The sequence below is a fragment of the Orycteropus afer genome, unplaced genomic scaffold (genome assembly GCF_000298275.1).
Source record: "Orycteropus afer afer isolate SDZICR_OR568_19922 unplaced genomic scaffold, OryAfe1.0 scaffold00013, whole genome shotgun sequence".
In the NCBI taxonomy this organism is placed as follows: Eukaryota; Metazoa; Chordata; class Mammalia; order Tubulidentata; family Orycteropodidae; genus Orycteropus; species Orycteropus afer.
In genome coordinates, this window is record NW_006921600.1 from 9,795,738 (window position 1) to 9,819,409 (window position 23,672).

General features: G+C 36.5%; 1 protein-coding gene across 1 annotated transcript in view; it reads right to left on the reverse strand.

Moving 5' to 3' along the window:
* Positions 1-23,672, reverse strand: part of RPS6KC1 (ribosomal protein S6 kinase C1) — a 315,271-nt gene that overhangs the window by 15,283 nt on the left and 276,316 nt on the right. The window contains exons 11-12 of the mRNA XM_007952634.2: positions 14,272-15,858; positions 13,911-14,000 (exon numbers count right to left, since the gene is read on the reverse strand). Coding sequence (XP_007950825.1) covers positions 13,911-14,000; positions 14,272-15,858 — 1,677 coding nt within the window. The remainder of the gene's footprint in view (positions 1-13,910; positions 14,001-14,271; positions 15,859-23,672) is intronic.

Below are 23,672 nucleotides of genomic sequence, written 5' to 3' on the forward strand. Positions count from 1 at the left end.
TGTCATGAGACAAAGTGTATGTGAACTGCTGTATGGAAAGTGAATTTGCTCTGTAAATTTTCACCCAAATCACAATTTAAAAAAAAAAAAAGGTAAGCATAAACCAAGAGCAATGATTTCTATATAAAGCTACATAATAAGTACTACCAACATCAGGTGACTAGTCAGGTACATGTACCTCACATCAGAAGTTGAGAATGTAAAGAAATACCAAACAAATATGTAAGGCTATTTTAAAGATATAATAAATAAAAACCACCGCCATCTAGTCGATTCCACCTCATAGTGACCCCACTGGGTTTCCAAAGCTGTGAATCTTTATAGAAGTAGACTGACTCATCTTCTTCCTGCAGAAAAGCTGGTGGGTTCGAACCACTGACCTTCTGGTTAGCAGCCAAATGCCTTATCCATGACACCACCAGAGCTCCTTAAAGATATAACATCCTAAAATTTAAAAACCAAACTTTAGAAACCTAGAAAACATTTTAAAGGATAATTCTTGCCACTGTTTTTGTCAATTTTCAAAATATATTTTCCGAAACCATCTAATAATGGTAGGTTCTTGAGCATGTCGTCCCTCTGCCTGCCACTGGGCTCTATATTTGCAATTTCTAGGCTGGGTAAAATAGTACTTTTATTCTCCACAAATCCAGCAGTACTGCAGGCATTAAGCAAAGTTACCTGGGAAGAAAAATAAACTATTCCCTAAGAAAAACAAACTCTCAGGTTATTTCCACAAAAGCTCAAAAAGAGATGATGATATCAAAGAATTCTACATTTCTGCCTATGAGTCAAAGAGCCAGGGCTAGTTATGCTACTGTCTGAGTTTGGCCAGGAAAATCACTATACTTCCCTGAAAACGAGGATAGTGAGACCTCTGATATTCCTCCTACCCCTTATAATCTGTAATTTTATGATCCTGACACAGTATTTTCTAAAGCACTCATGAGCCTTTCTCGTTACTTCTTCTCCCTCTTTTATGCATAAGTGACTGAGATGATGCTAAGATTAAGCACTCCTCAATCTTCTTCCTTTTTCTCCTGTCTGTACACAGCACTCTTCCCATTCTCTAAGAGACTAACACTTGGTGGCAAATGAAATGAATTACTGCCACTAAATTTAACCATTATCATCTTTTCATGTAATAGAGACCCAGGAATCAGTTGCAGTATCAGATTTCAACTAATTCAACAAATTTTAAGGACCTCAAATGTGTGGGAACAATTGAGTAAAAATCTAGAACTATCGACTCTGATATTCTAATTACAGTACAGGATCTTATTGGTTCATAGTACTGATTCAAATTATCAGAATTCATAACTGAACAAGTAAGTTTAAATAAAGCAATAAAGATACGACAACTTAAAATGTGCTTTGTCTGCCTTTGTTTACTTGTGTTTAACACTTCACAGAACATTCTACAAGCCAGGGTATTTTTCAGAAAAATGGTGCTGCCTTGGTAACCTATAGTGCCCAAGGACTTGGAAAAACATAGAATGAAAGTTTTATAGTCTTCAAGACAATCATAAAGACTTTCTAGTCAGAGTCTACTAAATCTCGATGTTATAGCCAAATGTGTTGTCGCTCTGTGCCACTGAGTCGATTTTGATTCATAGCAATCCTGTAGGACAAAATAGAACTGCCTGACAGGGTTTTCTAGGCTGTAATCTTTACAGGAGCAGATAGCCAGGTCTTTTCTCCCAAGCAGTGGGTAGTGGGTTTGAACCACCAACTTTTCAGTTAGCAGCCAAGCACTTTAACCATTGTGCCACCAGGGCTCCTTATAGTCAAATACAGTAGCGTTTAAAACTTGACCCCAAAACTGTAACTATAACAAGCCACATTCCTGATAAAGTAAAGGAGAAAGAAAGCAGAATGCTTAAACTCAGGTTACCCTCTGTCCTGGAAGTGAAGGGAAAGCAAAGAGCATACTTTCATACTTGAGGAAGTACAAAAGACAAGAAAGACCATGTGATTCTAGCATTAACGAAATCATGGCATATACTTATCTACAGGCATAGGCCTTTACTTTCTAGGACTAAACAGTTTAAACCACATGGATCTGTCAAAGACATGATCCAAAAATACAAAAACAAAGAGAGCCCTAACTATACTAGAAATTGTATAGACAATTGAGAAGGCTTGAAAATGTGGGTTAAACTCAATCTTTAAATGAATACCAACCTTTCTACAAAGTCTTATAAAGATGAATCACCTTGAATTTTAAGCAACTGTAGTCCCCTCAATACCCCAAATTCAGAATTTACTTTTCTTCAAGAGACATTACTATTAAGATGTTTGATAAATAAGGAAATCTGAAGTTCCACATTTAGTTCTTTGATGGATTTGTTAAGGGACACCTTCAGTGCCTAGAGGAGGATGAGAATGGAGGTCACGCAGTTGGTGACTGCAGTGATCTAAGCTATAGTTATTCGGGCACAGGTGACATTTGCTACATCAAGGGAAAAGAGCTGAAAAAACCTGGGAGCAGAAAGAAGGCAGGATTGGGAGATAACTTAGGTTTCCCCCGCCCCTGTTGATTCTGTTTCGCAATTGTTCCACTAAGGGAGACCCACACAGGTCATCTCCTCCTTCCCCTTACCTCCACACACACTAAGAATATAGCTGCCCTGCCCATTCCACAACCTCCCTCTGGCAGTATGTTCTGTTCTGTTGTTAATCTTACTTCTTGGATACTACAGGAAACAGTAAATTCTGAATTTTCTTAGAATTTTACAAAAAGAGAAATTCTATTTCAATTAGAATAAGCATTTAAATATTCCTGCTAAACTGTTTGCCTTTCCTTTATTTTCTTTTATATATAAAATCATAGAAGCCTCATTTTTTCCCACTCTCAAAGTTACAATAACTGGGGAACTGTTATATAAATATCATATAAAAATCACTGAGAATGCAGCAATTGTTTCAAATAAAGTGTTCATGTAATACTCGAATCCAACTAACATTTAGATGCTGGAAGAAATATATAAATAGTGTAATATAGCACTACACCCAAAGAGCAGAACAATGTGATAATTTTAAGCCCACAGACCCATAAGGTACTGCCATAGAGTAAATTCCAACTCATAACTACCCTAAACAATACACAATCAATAGTAAGTATTGTTTGGGAAGACACAGTTTCCTAATTCTACAAGTAGGAACTCTGGTGGCATAGTGCCTAAGGTATTTGACTGCTAACCACAAGACTGGTGGTTCAAACTCACCAGCTACTCCTTGGAAGGAAGTTTGGGCAATCTACTTCCATAGTAATACTGCCTCAGAAACCCAAGTGGGGGAGTCACTATGAGTAGGATCTGATTCAACGGCAGTGAGTTTGGTTTGGTTTTGGAATTGTACAATATACACAGTTTTTTTTCCCAAAAAAATAGTAAGAAATCTTGACTTTAACAACTTTTATGATCAAAGAGAGATCTTTGGCAAGTAAGAAACATAAGAATTAAGCCTACCCTTTATAAACCTTAAAATGAAGCACCACGTACACTTTTAAGTACCAGAAAGAAAATGTAAACTGCTGTTGCAAATGGTCAAGAATTTATTTACTTTCTTCCATGGGATTCAGACTTCATTTATTAATTTAGACAGAAGGAAAAAAAGGAAGAAGGAAAAAAAAAAAAACTGATATGTCACTAGTGACATACTTGGACCAAGGGAAAGAACATCATCTTTCTTCTGAAATGAGTATTCTGTCTCAACTAGGGCACAGAAACATTAGTACTGTGTTCCTACACAATCTTTTCCTGCAGCATCTGTTGCTAATTCAAAGGGACCAGAATTACAAAATCCTAGTCAATTTCTCTCACCAGCTCTTGCTGCGTATAAAGATTTTCTATGCAGGGGCTAGCATTAGTCTTCCACTACAGCTGATGACTAAAGAGCAAAGAGAAAGAAACACAGAAGAAAGCCATTTTTTGTATCCAACCATATATGGAACTAAACTGTGGGAAGAGGGATGGCTAAGCATCCCTTGTGTTAGCTCAGCAAATTACCATTCTATAAATACAACTATTCACCTATAAAGGCTTATTCATGTCCTAGTTTACCAATTGTGTATGTCTTCTATTTTGGTAATCTCTTTTTTATATAAATCTTCAAAAGTAACTGACAATATTATACCAATTATGTCTATTATTTCTGGCTCCTAGGCACAGTACCTGGAACACAGAAGGCACTTAATAAATGTTTGTTGAATAAATATATCAATCTCATATTTTGTAGCATTTTTCATTCAAGGCAGGAGCTCTGATGGCATAGTAGATAAGGCACTTGGCTGATAACCAGAAGGTCAGGGGTTCAAACCCACCAGCTGCTCTGTGAAAGGAAGATGGGCCATTTACTTCTGCAAAGATTTACAGCCTCAGAAACCCAATGGCGGTCACTCCAAGTCAGAATTGACTCGATGGCAGTGAGTTTGGTTTGTTTTGGTTTTCGTTCATTCAAGGCATTCAAAGCCCCTAAAATGACCTCACATTTATTTTCTTTAAGTCTCACTGAGCACACAGATCTATATTAAGTCCTTTTGCACTATTCCATGTTGTAAGCTAGAAACTTCAAAATATTATCTGAAACATGTTCTGACTGCTAGATCAAGATCAGACTAGAGGAGAATGAGAATGGAGGTCATGCAGTTGGTGACTGCAGTGATCTAGGCTGTACTCAGGCACAGGTGACATTTGCTACATCAGGGGAAAGAGCTGAAAAGACCTGGGAGCAGAAAGAAGGCAGGATTGGGAGGTAACTTAAGGTTTCCTCTACCTCTGTTGAATTTGACACAATGGTTAAGGTTGGCAGTTCAAACCCACCCAGTGACTCTGTGGGAGAAAGACATGGCAATCTGCTTCCATAAAGATTACAGCCAAGAAATCCCTATGGGGAAGTTACTATGTTCTATTCTAGGGTCACTGAGAGTCAGAATCGACACTTATAATGGGAATCCCCAGGTGGTGCAAACAGTTAAGCACTTGGCTGCTAACTAAAAAGGTTAGTGGGTAGAGTCCACCCAGAAGCACCTGGGAAGAAAAGCCTGGTAATCTACCTCCAGAAAAACAAGCCAATGAAAACCCTATGGAGCACAGTTCTACTTTGAAACCTTTGGGATCACCGTAAATTGAAATCAACTCAGTGGCAATTGATACTGGTACTGGTTACTCATAATTACATGAAATGTGTCACAAATTTACAACTGGCTGTAATATCTGGCTGACGGTCTGGTGAAATAATTAGCATCAGTTAGGAATTTTTTTTTTTTAATGTTAGTAAAAACAAATTCCTTGAAGGACAATCACTATACCTAAATTTCCCAATTTGTTCTTATTTAAGCTACAGACAGATTTTGTAGCTTCCAGAAACAGTAAGACACGATGTTGCAAATGAAAGCTGTGTCAACTATGAGAATAAAATTTTGTTTTAATCCTAGGTTTGGAGTATTCCTCTAATACCTACAAACTAAAGAACCAAAGTTTGAACTTTAAAAGTCTGAAGGTATATATAGCTGTTCATCAAAAAATAAAACACACTGGCATTGACTCGATTCTGACTCATAGCGACCTTACTGGACAGAGAACTGCGTCATGGGGTTTCCAAGGCTGTAAATCTTTACAGAAGCAGTCTACCACATCTTTCTCCCTCAGAGTGGGTAGTGGGTTTGAACAGCTGACCTTTTGGTTGGCAGTTGAATGCTTTAACCACTGCACCACCAGGGCTCCTACAACTATTCATAGATATCCCTGTATTTGAAATAGAGTAATTTGGACAGAAGAAACTTACTTACCTTAGGCCTCATAACATCCCCGAGGCAAAAGATCTTAATTCTCAAGGTGATATACTAATTAGAGCCTGGAATTTTCATTTCCCAGCAACCTTTCAAAATGGGCATTTTGTTTCTTTTTTCTTATTTGAAATTATTTCAGAAAATACTGCTGCCCACTTACCAGTTCTGAATCCCAAAACATTATTTTCTACTGATTATTCAAATGTTCTATTTGTGGAGTGGAGCATATGAACTGTTTAAAAGTTCCTGGTATCACTTTACTCTAATTAGTTGGAGTATTATTCAAAGACCAATGAAAGAGAATGGGACTTTCCAGAGAAAAAAGGCAGCAGTAGCTGGGCTCTGCTCTTCTCCACACAGCACAAGAAGGCAGTGTGACGCTGCCTCGCGTTTCACACACTTGCTGTCTTGGCTCATCTCAGTCTCTAGCCTTGTTTCCTGCCTCCACCACACTATTAATTCTGCCAGTTACCTGAAACCCTGGGTCTACTGTATTGTGGAGAACTAGCCGTAAATACAGACTATATGCACGTAATTCAGGCTAAGCTTGACAAAACACTTAATTATTCTTTTCCCCCATTACCCAGCTCTGAATTTCCTATAGTCACAATGACCTGGCAACCACTTTCTGAGCTTTCCTGCAATTATCTGCACAAGTTGGGTCAAAAATCCTTGATTTAACTTGCTGCAACATTCCATAGCCAAAAAATGACTTGTTCAAGTGAGTTTATAAGAATCATTACTACACCATTTCTTTGTGAGATGAAATAAGAAACTGGGTAACTACCATATGACTTCTGGTTGACTGATTATAATTCTGAGCTCTGTACAATCTTGCTTACTCTCTCACTCTACATTTCTAACAGGAAAAACCAAGAGCATGCCCCATTTTCCATTGATCATATCACAACAACTCCATTCTGAATAGCCATCGGGTGTCACAGTGTTACCCAACCAAAGCCATTAAAGTTGATTGATGAGAAAAATGCTAACTGAAAATTGTGAAAATGACAGGCGTAGTTCTCGCTCTCTACTGCTCTGCTGCCGTGTTCAGCAGACACAGCTCCGTGCGCTGATGTGAAAGGAGTTCATGAATTCTATTTGCTTTATCATCATTCATTTTTTAAAACCTAGCCTTTTCAAACATTTATTTGAAGGACGTTATTTGTGAATAATCGCTTAGAAGGAGTAAGCCTTAGTTATTTTATGAAGATTCAAATGGGCAAGATTTTACAGGGTAGAGAAACTGATGATTTGGTCAAAGGAGCTAGCCAGCCAACTGCTTGGGTGCATAATGTTTAAGACTCAACATTATACCGTCTTTGTTAAATTATCAGAGGCAGAAGACAGTTCATTTTCTTTTTTACAATAATGTGGTGATGAAGCCAATGAATGAAATTGCTGCCAAAAATCCATTTAGACATGAAAAATAGGAAGCATTACACTGAAGCTATGACTTAAAACTTAAGATGTACTCCCACGGTTTGTTCCTGGAAAAGAAATGTGCTCTAGAGCTTTTCAAAAAATAATTTAGAGAAATAAGAGGTTAAAAAAACTTCTCTTTAAAAAACTAGGCTTATGGTCAGTCACAGAAGCCCTGGTGACCAAGTGGTTAAGAGCCTGCCTGCTAACTGAAAAACTGTTGGTTTAAGTCTACCCCGAGGCTCTGTGGAAGAAAAGCCCTGGCAGTCTGCTCCTGTAAAGATCACAGCCTTGGAAATGGCTATGGGGCAGTTCTACTCCATCATATAAAGTTGTTATGAGTCAGAATCAACTCGACGGCAATGGGACAGGTTGTGGTCAATCCTTTCCACCCCCTGCATCCCTCACAAATACCAGGTAGTATTCCAATATGTAAAGAGATACTGTATTTTACCACTTCTGTAAGAAAATATTATCAATGCACTCACCCTGATAAATTCTCTGCTTTATAAGGGTGAGTGGAGAATTTCTCCTTTTTGAGATATGTTAATGTGTCAATCACTAAGGTCCAAATAGTAGGGACTAAACTCTTTGGTATTACCCTGACTAGAGATGAATCACATCTGGCATGATAAGAGACATAAGATTTAAGAATGAGTTCTGTTTCAGTATGAAGAGGACTTAACCTAGAGGTGATGGTGGCTGGCCTATCTTATGGGATGTGTGGGCTCCAGGACACATCCTGTCTAAGGATGGATCCCAGGGCTCCAGTCCCTCAAATTGTCCTAAAGTGACCTGAACAACATATGACTTAAGGTGAACTGAGATTCTTTTTTGTATATCCTAATAAGGCTCTAAGGAACCCCTAAGTGGTGCGAATGGTTAAGTGCTGGACAACTAACTGAAAAGCTGGAGATTCAAACCCACCCAGAGGCACCTTGGAAGTAAACCCTGGCAATCTGCTTCCAAAAGTTCACAGCCTTGAAAACCGTGTGGAGTAGTTCTACTCTGCACACGTGGGGTCACTATGAGTCAGAATCAACTTGATGGCAACTAACAACCACAACAGTAAGGCTCTATACTCATTTTCACTCTGGCAAACCTGAAAATGGACTAGTTTTCCTGAAGAACAACCGGATTCGGTTTTTATGACAGTAAGAACTAAAGGCAAAGGATTAAAAGTACCTGTTAAACATTCAAGGAAAACATCTACTATGTACATAAGAGCTACTGTTTAAGTTTTGTGTAAGGATAAACAAAATAGCTATTGTTTAAAACAATATTTAAATATTAATCACAAATATTTTTCACTCTTAAATTATTTCTAAAGCACCCTGCTGCCATTTTCTTCTTCCTCTTTTTTTAAAAAAAGAAAGAAACACACTACATCAGGGTTATAGCCCTATTTCCTGATTTTATGATTAGTTTTTAAAAATATATATCTATGTTATTTTGCTTTGTCTATCAAGTTCATATTCCTAAAACCAAATTCCTCATGCTTGGTGAAATTACCCAGGACACGTAAATTCTCAGACCCAAATACTTCTTTCTTCTTTCAAGAATTTTGTTTACAAAGAATTTTAGCATTTCATTTTCATTCTACTCAAAAGTTGTCTTGGCTTCTCTCCCTTAAAAGAAAATACTTTCCATAAATTCCTCATTTCCACATAATATACTTTATACACAAACTCTGTAAGTAAATAAAAATACATACTTAGAGAAATCACCAAAGTTTGGGTAATAATAATTCTTTTAACCTACTAATGTTAAATGGAAAACCAGTATTTATAGTTAGCAAAAAAAAAAAAAAAAAAATTCTTGCCTTAAGAAGGTAAACTTGAACTATGCCTCAATTTTGTGTAAGAAGGATGTTAGATAATTTGACATCTGTGATTCTATTTATACTCAACAAATCTACATTACTACTGGTAAACTAAAGCCTAGAAAGTCTTAAATAACTTGCCCAAAGTTACACAATGAATTATTGACTGGCCCATGTTTGGTAATTCCATTTAAATATTCTGTATCTTAAATTTGTGACAGCCTCATGATACTTTAAACCATCGTGGTCTGAGTCCTAGTTCCAATTATCAAACACATAACTAGTACATAGACGACCATACTCTAAAACAAACAAATCAAGTATAAAGCATGTTTATGGAGAAGAAAAGGAAAACAACCCTCCAAAAAGTATATTCGTGGATTATTTGATAAAGTCAGGCTAGGAGAGCGAGGGGTGATAGTAAATAAATGTCATGCTCTAAAACTGAATTTTGCAGACAGTTTTCAGCATGTTTTTTCTATGTTTCACTTTTCACCATCAGCTGTGAGCTGTTTCCAAGTGTGAAATCGCCTAAGAGAGGAAGCAAAACTGTCATTTGACATCTGGGAGCGTGGAGATTGGGTTGCAGTGAAAAGCATCTTGGACTTCTTCAATTTACACACATTTTCACCGACAAATTCTCAAGTCTGAAAAGTATTCAATGAGAACTATCAATGTAAATTATTAGCATTTATAAAGGGTCATAATGGGGGCGGGTGACTTGATAAAGGTGAAGGACACACCCTGATAGAACACCATATCCACTTGTTTAAGACTAGAAAGGGAAATTAATTGATTACATTAGCCTAATAAAAATAATATATAAACAATTTCACTCCCTGGTCTTAGAGCATATTTACTTTTAAATACAGTCATTTGTGTATTGTATACTTAATATCATAGGTTCTATTTTCCAGTAGCATTTTAATGATGTGAGTCAAGACTGCTAAGAAAAAAAATAATTTCTTGACATTTTATTTTTCCTTTTGGAAAAATGAATAGTTCAAACACTATAATTTTAAAAAGTATGTTCTATATTATAATAATTTAATAACTACAATGATAAAACACATAAAATATTTTGGGTAAAAATTTTACACACACACAGAGAAATAGAAATAAAATTAGAACAACTACAAAGAAGTCCTCTGGAGAAGAAGAATCAATTTACCTCAGTTTTTATGCTGTAATCTCCTACACTGAAAAGTTATGAGGATGGATCTAAAAGCCTCCTAATAAAGTGCCTACAAGTCTCCTCACAGGGAAAGTAGACAGTGTTCTATTTCTATTGTCGTGCTGTACAAGCTTCTCCTACTTTGGCTTTTTCTCATCCTGAACTCTGTTCTGTGTTTCTCCAGCATGAAAGGAACCCATTTACCATGAATGATGTTTATTTAAAATAAAACCTTTCTAGAGAATCATACTAGATAATCTAAGGATACAAAGTGAACCTAAAAGGAATGGTTTCTACTTTGAAAACAGGGCTGGGTTTGATCAGTGAATTCGTATTCTCAAGACCCTCTTGATGGACCTGCAGCTGCAGCCATTTATGTACTGGCTTTTTCACAGATGTAGACAGAGAAAGCTCCATGCTTTTTTGTCTTTTTGTTGCTGGATCTGTATTCTTGAATATAAAAAAGTGGCAACTTTTCAAAAAAAGTTCTCAGTTTTGGTACAGAAACTTGTGAATATTTAGACATCCTTGGTAGTATATGTTGTTGAAATGACTATGACTTTTAAAAATCTAAGATCACAAAATTGGCAGAAACTATACATAAATAACAGAAGGTGATCATTTGCATTTCAAAATTTATCTTTCTTGCTTTTCCCCTCAATTAGACCAAAACATGTTGATTCACAGGTTTCTCTCTCTCTCTCTCTCTCTCTCTGTGTATGTGTGTGTGTTTTCTTTTTTAAACTTATTTATAGAGCAGAATAATGGCCCCCCTGCTAGTTTGGCATTTTCTCAAGTTTCTGTCCATGTAAATCGAAGCTGTTACTGGAAATTTTTTCTCAAAATATAAAGGCACATCAACCACAAGATAAAAAGATACATTGCTGATACTGTAAAGTACAGGGCAGGTGGATAATGTTTTTAGGACAAATATATGATAAGGATTCCCAGGAGGGTGGAGTGGTAGGGGTAGAGGTTGCATGCTGTTTAAACAGAAGTGAATCATTCTCATCATAATCTTGTGACAACTTTACTTTCTAACCAAACATCAGCTGCTTAACATGCTTTAAAGTTACTTACAATAATATTAAGGTTAGAGTGAGGAAGCTGACAGGAAGTGGGGTGGGTGGGGGGAGAGGGTAATTACTTCAGCCTCTTAATGTTTCTAAGAGTAGATTAAAAGATAGCTAAGTACTCCATGTTCCCATGAATTGATTTGTGATTTTTAAGCATTGAAATATTAGCATATTATCACTGCTCATCCTCTTTGAAAAGAGGAGAAAAGCCTACTTGTAGTTTTTATCAGTAGTACCACTATTCAGTTTTCAGATAAATAGTAATTTAGAGTTGTTTGTTCCAAATCCTTGCATTACAGGCAGCAGGGTGAGGGTGGGCAGTGTAGTAGACTTCACTGAGGTCTGTAACACTCCACCTTATGAGATTATCTAAACTAGAACATTAGCATTACTTCTCAGTTAAGGACATCACTGGTTTTGTTTTATTCTATTGACAAAATAAATTCATATGCCCAAGGAATGAAGGGACTTTCCACATTTTTCAATGCATGCCATAATACTATAACACTTTTGTAACTCACAAAGCTTGAAAGTACAATTCGTTTATGCAAATAATTACAACAAAGCCCTTCTTCATATTACAGCTTTCATCAAATGTTAGTGAAGGACAACCTCAAAGATGATAGCAAAAATCCATTAATGGTAGACTGCCACCTGCTGGTCAACGATGAGAATTGTGATTTCAGGAAAAGGCATAAAAATTGGAAGTTGGAAATTGGTTTATATTAAATTCATTATTCAAGTACACAAAACTGAAAATACGTGTCTGTATGCTTTTGTTCCAAATATATTAAAAGTCTTATATGGCAACATGCTATGGATGCTAAAGTAAACATGACTGCTTTAAACTGAAGAAAAATAATCTGTGAGAATGTCAAAGTATCACCTTACAGATAGTTTTCAGTAAGGAAGTTACAATAAAAATACAACATTATACATTCGATTTTGTTGTGCAGGTGTCACTCAAAAGAACTCCCAAATTTAATTCTGATCAAAAACCTTAAATTCATTATATTAACATTATATATTATATATTATATATTAACAAGTATTGATGTACATTTGGTACCCAAAATGTTATTTCTTATCAAATGATAAAAGTGTGGGGGAGTAATCTGTGAAAATTAAAGTAGAAAACTATAATAGTGACTTCACTATGAAAATTTTTCCCATTAAATCATACTAATAAGGTTTAAAAAAAAAGCATCATATTGCCTATTTGAGAGAGACAAAAATGTAGGCATGCTCTATTGCACTCAAGAAGAAAAAAAATCTAGCAGTCTTAATTTGAGAAAAGGAGAAGATGAGGGAAAGAAAGAATATAACAGAAAGATGAAAATCCAAATACTTATTTTCAGAAAGGTTTAGGATATCTGCTTTGCAGGTTTAAAAACTTTGTTGTTCCCTAATATAGAAATAATTTGTAAAAATTAAGGCTGTAGCTAAAAACTATACCAGTCTTTCAGTCATAATTACAATCACTTCCCATGACGAAAGGGAACAATGTTAGTGTCAGTAATATGCTGGTTAGATGCTGCTGCTAGGTGCCATCAAGTTGGCTCTGACTCATAGTGACCCCACGTGCAACAGAACAAAACACTGCCCAGTCCTGCTCCATCCTCACAATCACTGCTACATTTAAGCCCACTGTTGTAGCCACTGAGTCGATCCATCTCGCTGAGGGTCTTCCTGTTTTTCTCTGATCCTCTACGTTACCAGGCATGATGTCCTTCTCCAAGGACTGGTCCCTGCTGATGACATGTCCAAACTACATGAGGTGAAGTCTCACCATCCTTGCTTTACTATGCTGGTTAGATAGTCAGAATTAAAAACTGTATCAATTAACAAATAAGCCTACCATGTCAACATAATCAGCTTGAGCCTCCTTTGAAGGCCAGTGGGGTGAAGAATGAAGTAACTTTGGCCATCCAAAGAGGGCGCATGCTAGGCAAAAGATGAAGGAACTTTGGATTTAAATATAGTCCCATCTGCACTGATTATAGAAAAGAAACTAATTCAAATCCAATTCATATGCTTAAGCTACCTATAATCACTAACAAAGAAGATAACACAGCCAGAAATAAATATCTAATCTAAAAGAAAAGAAGACAAGGCAAGACAACACAGTAAAGGCAAGAGAAACCTGTGGTGTCAAGCAGTTGGCTAAACCGGTGGTCTTAAAACAACAGCATGCTTCCTCAACTTTTCTTGTCACTGAAGTCACAAATACTGCATTTAAAAAAAAAAATTCTGCATTTTTAACCTTGGCAAGTTTTCCCTTTTAGTAAGCCACCACTCACATCTCTATAACAATCAATCATTTAAAGAGGTTCAAGGTGTTTAAATGTCTTTCTAAACACTAAGAAGTTAAGATATTTCTAAGACAGAATTCATTGCCAGTTTTAAGGGAAATATAAACTCATTTAACAAAAACAGAAATATGTGTGTGTGTGTTGTGTACACACATATACATCTACAGACACATATATATTTATGGATTATATAATGGTTTTAGCCATAAACCCAACTCACATGTAGTAGCTAGTAAAAAACACAACTTCTACAAAGAAGTGAGAGCTGCCAAACTACTTTTTCAAGTGAAACATTTTAGGAGATTGCTCTAACCTGGGGCACAGTACATTCTCTCTATGGCATCGCTGTCACAGGAATCTTCAACCTCATTCCACCTGCTAAAATACGTTAGCTGAATGTGTCCTAAAAACAAAACGACAGGAGAAATCAAAACATTTTTCTCTTCCATTTTCTGCAGAAGTGAACTGTAATTACTCCTTTTGTAGCTAAAAACAGTATCATTAAGAATAATGGCATCATTAAGTACTAGAAGCTATTACTGGGGGTGAATTTGCTGCACTGATAATGAAGCTCTAGACAGGAAATGAAGATACTAATTACAAGATAAAACGCCTACTCAGTTAATTGGAAGCAACAGCGAATAAAAAGAAATGCATTTGCAAAAGTTCCTGACCTCTATCATTCAATAAGATGTTGTTTGGGTTCAAATCACGGCACACAATCCCCTCTCTATGTAAAGCATCAAGGGCTACCACCATTTCAGCTGCCCATCTTTGAATGCAGTCCTCTGGGATGTAAAACCTGGAGCTGAGTGCTAATTTTTTATCAAGGTCCTCAAAAATCTGATGTATTTCCTTGTCTCCTTCTAGGGCCAACCCACTCTCTCCCTTGGTCTCAGAGTCTCTCTGGAATAAAGAAGTTGGCTCCTCTTTAGTCAAATCACCAGCTTGATCTGTAAACAGCAATACTTCTTCTGTTTTTAAAGTGTCTGTGTTTGTACTATAGTTATTAGCACCTGACAGTGGGGTAGATATATGGAATAAGCTTTCTTCTGTGTTGTTTGCAGTTAGTGCTGACCCAATCACTTCCAGTCCTTGAAACTCAGGATCTGAGCTGTGCAACAAAGATCTGTCTCCTGAACAACCGTGTTCCACAGCAGCTATAAATAACACCTCAAGATCCTCCTGTGCATAGTGTTTCTCTGTCATACTGTGGGATTTGGGCCTATGGGGATCACTCAGTTCCTCTGTGTCTCTTTCTACATGTGGTTGGCATTGTTCAGTACTAAGCCTGAGGCATAAAACATCAGGGGCTTCCAACAGTTTATTTTCTATAATGCCTGTATTAGCCTGTATAAACTTTGTAGGGCCCACTGCCGCAGCTTCTTTTGTTGGCTCCAGTTCACCAGGAAGATTGACAAGAAGATCGGGCCTTCCTTCATCAGTACCACTGACGTCATCAAGAGCAGCATCTTTAAAAGAAATAACTGGAACTGAGTCATTGGAGCCCCGGCTAATGGTGTCATGAGCTTGAAACTCTACCTTGCTCTCACCAGTTTTAAAACTCCTGGAAGTGTTGTCTCCATCTGGAAGAGTGAAAAATGGTTTCAAAGGTTCTGATTTTAGGCTATACAATTTTTCTCCAAAATCAAGTCCCAAGAGTTCACTAGTGCTATCCTTACTGTCTATCCGAAAGAATTCCATGGGGCTGTTTTTAGATCTACTGAGGGAATCAGATGGTCCTAGAGAACTAACTGCTTCTGGGGTATCATCTTCAGGGAAGAACTTTGGATCATGAGATATCAGCTGTGTGCTGTGGCCGTCATAGTCAGCAGCAAGAGGTGCTGGGAAACATTTAATAGCTTTGGCATCTTCAGTTTTCATAAAGGGCTCCTCATTTAAAGATCCTGGTTCAATCTTTTCTTGCCCATATTCATTGCATAATGTTAGGTAACTAGTAGTGCATTCTTCTTCTGAACTTGAACCAGAGTCTAGCCATTTTGGAGAGCTATCCTGGCCATCATCTTCCTGGTTGCTATCATCTTGAGAGCTTGGAGTAAGACTCGTCTTCAAAGGCAGAACTTTAAGCATGCTTCCACCATCACTTCCTCTGGATTCAAAACTGCTGCTGTCCTGAGGACTAGAAATCGGCTGTTGCAGGTGAACTTTAGTAAGTGTAGATGTTCTCACTTCTTGGATATCAAAGCTTTCTTCAGGACTGCGGTTTAGAAACTTACTGATATAGGACCAGAGTTTGCCACCTGTGAACATGTACGAAAAAGAAAAAAACAACTTAAGATCCCAAAAGTAATGGTTACATATTTTTGTCATTAGAAAAGCAAGAAGTATTTTAATCATCAATCAAAACCAGGAAAATGATAAACATTAACACCAAGTGTGCTGTAAGAAAAGGATATTTATTAAATCCCTTTTTTAGTAATTGCTAACTGGTGAGTATGGGTTCAATCATATCTCCTGCGATTAATTACTTTTTAAATGACAACCTATTTCTTCATTTAAAGGGAAATTAGTTATAACAAATGGTAATATGTATTCTCACAACTAAGATTCTGCTTTAAAGTTAAATATAATCTAGCTGTAGAAACATTTGACTATATTCTGATCTGTTTATGTAATAATTTTTTCAAGCATGGCCCTCAGTCAAGTGGAAATACATAAATAAGTGCTGCTTAAAATTTATATGATAGTGGGAAAAAATCAGCAATATTATTCAATTTGAAAATGTCCACTGAGGACTGAAGGAGGGTATGGCATCTGGTATATAATCTTATGCCTTTATAAATGCCATTAATAATACATTTCCCCTTTTCTTTCTTCACGCTCATCACGTGCTGTGTAAAACCAAGGAAAGCCCTTTAACAAGGCAAACTATTGTAACATATATCTCAAGGAAAAAAACAAAAAAAGCTCACTGCCATTGAGTTCACTCCAACTTACAGCAACCCCCACTGGGTTTCCAAGGCTGTAAATCTTTACAGAAGGAGATCGCCTTATCTTTCTCCCACAGAGAGGCTGGAGGGTTAGCAGCCCAATGTCTTAACTACTACACCATCAAAGCTTCTCATAATATATATCAGAAACCTATAAAAACTAAAATAATAGAAATCAACGTACATACATAATCCATATTTTACCAGCAGTACTTGTTATGTAGTTATTTTGCCATATTTACCATATTTTTATTTTGTTTTGGTTCAAAATCTCAAGCCCTTCTCAACCATTAAAATCTTCAAATAAATAAACTATTATAAGTATCAGAAACCTACTGACTATAAACAGTATTATGAAAATATGATAGAGAAATCTTAAAAACAGTAACTGAGGAAACATGCTTTATTAAGATATAATTGTAGCCTCCAGAAATGTGTTACTAATAAATAAATCCTTCTACTGATTTGGAGCAGGCAAATTTTCCAGCACATTTTTAAATATCATTATTTAGCATCAAATGTAAAAGGCAGCTAAATCTTAAGGAAAATAATCATTGACAGTCTTCTGTATGCATGAAAAAGTCAATGGAAACATTCAAAATACTTTTTTCTACTTCCCATTTCACCTCAAAGTAAAAATGTAGAGAAATTCAATAATTACATAAAGTGCCTGGTACTGTCTCTAGCAGAGAATAAATGCTCAATAAAGGGCAAATGTCATAATATTAATCCTAGGATTCTCCTACATCTCTTTCTTCCAGTGATTAGGTTAGAAATCTTCCCATTTGGAAAATAGGACACTATGGTTTTTAACTTTCCCTCTCATTTTTTCTTAGCTAATGCTTTCTGTCCTCTTTGGATTATTTCCCCAGAGTCAAACTAAAGCTGAAGGATTAATAAAAGACTTAGAAATGCATTAATCACAAAAGGAGCTACGTACCGATGCCATCTCTTTTAGTCTTTTGATAATAACCACTTTCCTCTCTAAATAATCATATCCCAAATATTCATATTATGGCACTAACAATAATGCCTCAACTGGAAATAAGCACTCTTGACTGCAATCCAAATGAAAAAGACATGTCATTTTCAATTTCTCCTACATTATAACTACTTTAAGGATAGGACTAAGTCTTTTTCTTCTTTGTATATCCACTGTAAACAGTGTCCATAGGAGCCCTGGTAGTGCAGTGGTTAAATGCTTGGCTGCTAACCAAAAGGTCAGCAGTTTGAACCCACCAGCTGCTCTGTGGGAGACAGATGAAGCAGTCTGCTTCTGTAAAGACTACAGCCTTGGAAACCCTATGGGGCAGTTCTACTCTGTCGTTTAACGTCACTGTGAGTTGGAATTGACTAAATGGCAATGATTTTAGCTTTAGACAGTGTCTAGGCACTTGGCTGCTAACTAAAAGGTCAGTGGTTCAAACCCATTCAGTGGCTTCTTGGGAGAAAGAACTGGCAGTCTACTCTATGAAGATTACAGCATAGAAAACATGACAGGACAGTTCTACTATGTCACATAGGATGATTATGAGTCAAAAATCAACTCAACATCAGCCAACAACAACATGCAATGTCCAGGACACAACAGGCCTTCAGTCAATGCTTATTAAATCAGATGGTAACCATCAGATGAGATGTGTCATTCATTTCATAGCACACAGTATCTGCAGCTAAAAAGCACTGTGATCAGCAAGAAACCATACCTAATAAAGTTCTAAGAAAAGCTTCACTCATTCTTAGGCCAATTCCACATAGATGAGATGCTGATATCTAAAATTCAGTGTCCTTATGGTGTTAATTTTTGCCCTCAAAATCACTTCCTCTTTCTTACTTCTGAGATACTCTGGCACCAACTCTGTCTTTGGACCAAACTTGGAATATTTTTTCACCTTTTTGTATCCTAAAACTGGAGAAGTTTCTAAGTCCTAAAGGATCTACCCATAATATTTCTCCAAGTTATTATCTTCACTTAATTCTTTTAGCTACCCAGTACTCCTTACAGTCATGCTAGGGCTCCAACTAGATCTCTACTTGAAGTCCATCTTGTGTCATGCTATTCTACTAATTGTTGCCCAGTTATTCTTCCTTCTTATCATTTCATTTATGTAAATAGCACTTTTTATGTCATTTCTCCATTCAAAAATCTACAGTAAATTCCCTCTACCCACTGAATAAAATACCAACTCCAAATAGGCATTTGAATCCCTTGGTAATACAGAAATAACCCATGATTTGGTCCTCTCCCCTACTCATCACATTATTCATCTGAATTAGATTTTCCTTCATATCACCGATACTAGGCTTTTCCTCATACTACAGTCTCCACTTAAGAATTTTCTTTACTACTTGTTTCCTCAATACCTGCTTATCAAAAAATCAAATCTATGCTTGATGATCCTTCAGAATTGTTATTTTCTGTATCCCTCACTGGATAAAATTCCTATTTTCTCTGAATCTTCTATATCACTTTTTCCCTCTGATGACATTCACAACAATCTATTGTATATTAATATTATTTTTATGTTTTTGCTATCTCCTTTACCAGACTGCAGGGGCTTAACAACTATACGCAGGAGATTCCCTCTAGCATATGAAATGATAGGTATTAAAAATATATTAATTAAATTGAATTATAAAGCCATGACATCTTTGTAAAAATGTTACAAACCTTTCAAGGAAATGTACTATTAATTAAGTACTATTAATGTCATGTTTTGGGAGTTTTATTTTCTATTTTAAAACATATGGGTTTATAGTAAAAATTTTAGAAAATGCAAGGAAAACAGCAAAAATTCAGAGTGTGCATGTCACCCATAATGCCACCACCTAATATAAACAGTTTCAGGCTTTTTATTCACAATTAACATCACAGCATGAACGTTTTCTAATTTGTATAAGAATATGAACTTGAATGTCTATAGAGCATATCCGTGTGATAGATATGGTGTATTTAAATGTTCCTCTATTGTTGGACATTTTAGTTGTTTCCAGTCTTGTATTATTAGAGTTAAAATAATAAATACTTCTGCATACAAATATCTGATATTCCTGATTATGTCATTAGGACAGAATCTCAGAAATGAAAGTACCTAAACATTCATGAACACTTCCAACACTTCTGGTATATGTCCTCAAATTGTTTTACAGAAAGGCTGTACCAGAATCCACTCCTATAAGCCAAGTGTAACAGGGCCATGTTCACAGCACCTTGCCTACTCTGGATATTATCAAGTTTATCAATTTGATCAATCTAAAATTACACCTTTTCATTCTTTTTATCATTAAATAAAAATTAAATGAGATTCCTAGCACTTTCTTTATGGAGTTCATTCCTAGCCTAAATAAATATCCTACTATGAATTCCAAAAACTCTGCACTTTCAAGGGAAAAAAACTCTTTTAGCTCTTTCCCATTTTTTGTTGGGTACCAAGTTAAAATGGATGCTCAATATGTACCTACATAAACAAAATTTTTGTCTTATCAAATATTTTTTCAAAGTAAAAATCATGAAAAATCGTACTACATACAAAATACATTGTGTTATTCCCACTGGAGTTTCTCACCCACAAAATCTGGATGAGATTTTATGTCTTACAGAGTTAAGATCAGGCCTAATAGACAAGTTTACACAAATGTCAGCATTATTGCTGTAATCTTTAACAATAATATTTACCTTAAAAAAAAACTATTATTGCTAAATCTCAAGCCATAAATATTAAAGATTTTAAATATTTATAGTTTTTAAACTTTAAGAATATAAATGACACCCTTCTAAGCTGTGTTGAATAATGTGTTGTTGTTGTTGTTGTTATGTGCCATCAAGTCAGACTAGACTCATAGTGAGCGACCCCTCCTTGGGTTTCCAAGGCAGTATCACTACAGAAGTAGATTGCCCCATCTTCCTTCCGAGAAGTGGCTGGTGGGTTTGAACCGCCAGCCTTCTGGTTAGCAGTCAAGTGCCTTAGGCACTATGCTACCAGAGCTCCTATTGAATAATGTAAAACTGCAAATATTGGACCCATTTTAAGCTATGAAAACTGCAATTCATAATGATTAATAAAAATGTCTTTATCTCTCATCAGATTTTAATTCACTGGCTTTCTATAAGATTACAAAGCCAATTTGTTAATTTCCTTGGTCAGAATTTTTGTTGTTATCAGCAGCCAGAGTCACTCCTCCCACCTCAAGGCAACCCCATGCACAATGGAACAAAACACTGCCCAGTCCTGCACCAACCCCTGATCAGCTGCAGATGTGATGGCTGTGACAGGTTTTCATGGGTTAATTTTTGGAAGCAAACTGGCAGGTCTTTCTTCCTAGTCTTTCTTAGTCTGGAAGCTCTGCTGAAACCTATTCAATATCATAGCAACATACAAGCCTTGCTGAGGAACAGTGGTGGCTACATATGACATGCACTGACCAAGAATTGAACCCAGGTTTCCTCCAAGGAAAGTGAGACACCACTGCCCTTACTAGTCAGATATGGGACTTAAATTTACTATGTATGTATAATACTGCTGGAGCAATAATCAAGATGATCTTTTGATACAGCAATTCCACTTCAAGAAATCTGTCTGAAAAATAATTCTCAAAAAATAAAACAAAATGAAAGTAAAAAGATATATACACATATCCAAGTATTGGAAACAATTTAAACATCAATTAGGCCAAGTAATTAAATAAATTATGTTCAATCCTGTACAAATACTTTTATATATTAAGAAAAAAGCTAACAGTAATATTTATAAATACTTACATAGTGCTTACCATGTACCAGTCAATACTATAAGTGCTTTACATATATCATCTCACTTACTCTGCAGACTGGCTCCAAAATCAATTTTCTTAATTACTACGTTACACTGTCTCTCTTCATGTAGACCTATATGTACTGATAAGGAAAGGTATCCAAATTACACTGCTTAGATCAGAAAAAAATTAAGTTGGAGAACACAATAATACACCTATTTCTCTCTTTAAGAAAAACAGACAGGTAGAGTATGTTTATATGCAGATGAAAATTATGGAAAATACAAAATAAACTGTTTAAAGAGTCTGGGGAGTAGTATGGGAAATCAAGTGAACGGGGGAGAGAATTTTTATTTTTATCTTACATCCCTCTATGATAGTGGCCTACTACACCAGGAATGACAAATTGAAGAAGAATAGCATTGTATTCATCATCAAAAGGAACATTTCAAGATCTCTACTTAAGGACAATGCTGTCAGTGACAGGAATAATATCCATATGCCTACAAGGAAGACCAGTTAATACACTTCATTCAAATTTATGCTTGTGGTAGTTAAGGTTGTATGTCAACTTGGCTGGGCCTGGTTGAATGGCTGGGCAGCTGGTGGTAGTTATTCCCCATGATGACACTGGTAATCAACTCCATGGTGGAATCTACTGTGAGCAGCTGAGTAGCTGCCTTAGGGCTATGGTCTGCTTCCTGTATATAAGAAGCATCTCTGGGAATGGTCTCTAGCTTATGGCATTCATGAACCCTGCCTGTAGTCGAGTTGTTGTTCAGTAGCCTGCCATGCTCTGCTGATCTTGGGACTTTTAATGGACCTGAATTAATGGCCTGCCATGTGGTTTGGTAACATCAGGACTGTGCCTTTTTACTTGTCAACCTTGGGTTTGTCAGCCTCAGAAGCCAGTAGTTGTCTGAGAGAAGAAAAGCCTCCAGCTTCAGTAGGCTGGGAGCAGGAGATAAAGCTGAAACCCAAGGTTGAGGGGCTTTCACCCAGTCCCTAGAGCCTGGGCCTTTGAACTCGGACTTAAAGCCTCCAAAATTGTAAGAGAATAAACTCCTGGTTGTTCAAGCCATTACATATGTGGTATATTCCTGTCAGAGCAGCACTAGGTAACCAAAACAATGCTCCAACCATTAAAGCTAAAATCAAAGAAATTGAAGATTTTTACTAATTTCTACAGCCTGAAATTGATGAAAAATGCACTTAAGATGTACTAATTATTAGACAGAGTGGGAGTAACTTCTCAGAGACCACCAAAGACCTTGACAGAGAGAAACACCAGGCCTGCAGACTCAGGACCATAGTCTTGGGGGACATCATGTTCAATTGGCACAATATAGTACATAAAAATCTTATTCTATAACCTACTTTGGTGAGTAGTAACTGGGGTTTTAAAAGCTTTTGAGCAGCCATCTAATATGCAACTATTGGTCTCCCCTCATGTGAAGCAAAGAAGAGTGAAGAAAATCAAAGACATCTGGAAACAATTCATCCAAGGATAAGATACACCACGAGGACCTCAGCCTTCATGACTCCAAGACCAGAAGAACTACATGGTGCCTGGCTACCAATGCCAACCACTCTAAAGGGATCAAAATGGTAGATACTGGATAGAGTGGGAGGAAAAATGTGAAACAAAATTCACAAACACAAAAATGACCATAATTACTGGTTGGATAGAAACTGGTGGAACCCCCAAGATTATGGCCCCCCCAAAAAAAAACACACAAAAAAAGAGAGAGATACTGATTATTACTGGCTACTAGAATGCGAAAGTTGGAAACAAAGATGAATCATAGTAGTTATAAAATATGGCCTTGGTGATAGAAATGACACTGGAGATTGCATGATAGCATTTTGTAAGATCAATGACTTAGTCATTGCAAATACCTTTTACAACAACATAAATGGAGGCTATATATGTGGACCTCATCAGATGGAATACATAGGAATCAGATCAATTATATCTGTGCAAAGAGGCAATAGAGAATCTCAATACCATCAGTCAAATGAAGGCCTTAAGCTAACTGTGGAATAGACCATCAATTGCTCATATGCAAGTTCTAGTTAAAGCTGAACAAAATTAAAACAAATCCAGTTAGTACAACCTTGATTAGTTCCCACCTGATTTTAAAGACCATCTGAAGAACAGATTTGACACACTGAACACCAATGACCTGATGAGTTATAGGATGGTATCAAGAACTTCATACATAAAAAGCAAACAGTCATTAAAAAGACAGGAAGGAAGAAAAGATCAACATGGATGTCAGAAGAGACTCTAAAACTTGCCCTTGAATGGAGAGTAGCTAATGTATGGAAGAAATGAAGAAATAAACAAGCTGAGCAGAAGCTTTCAAAGG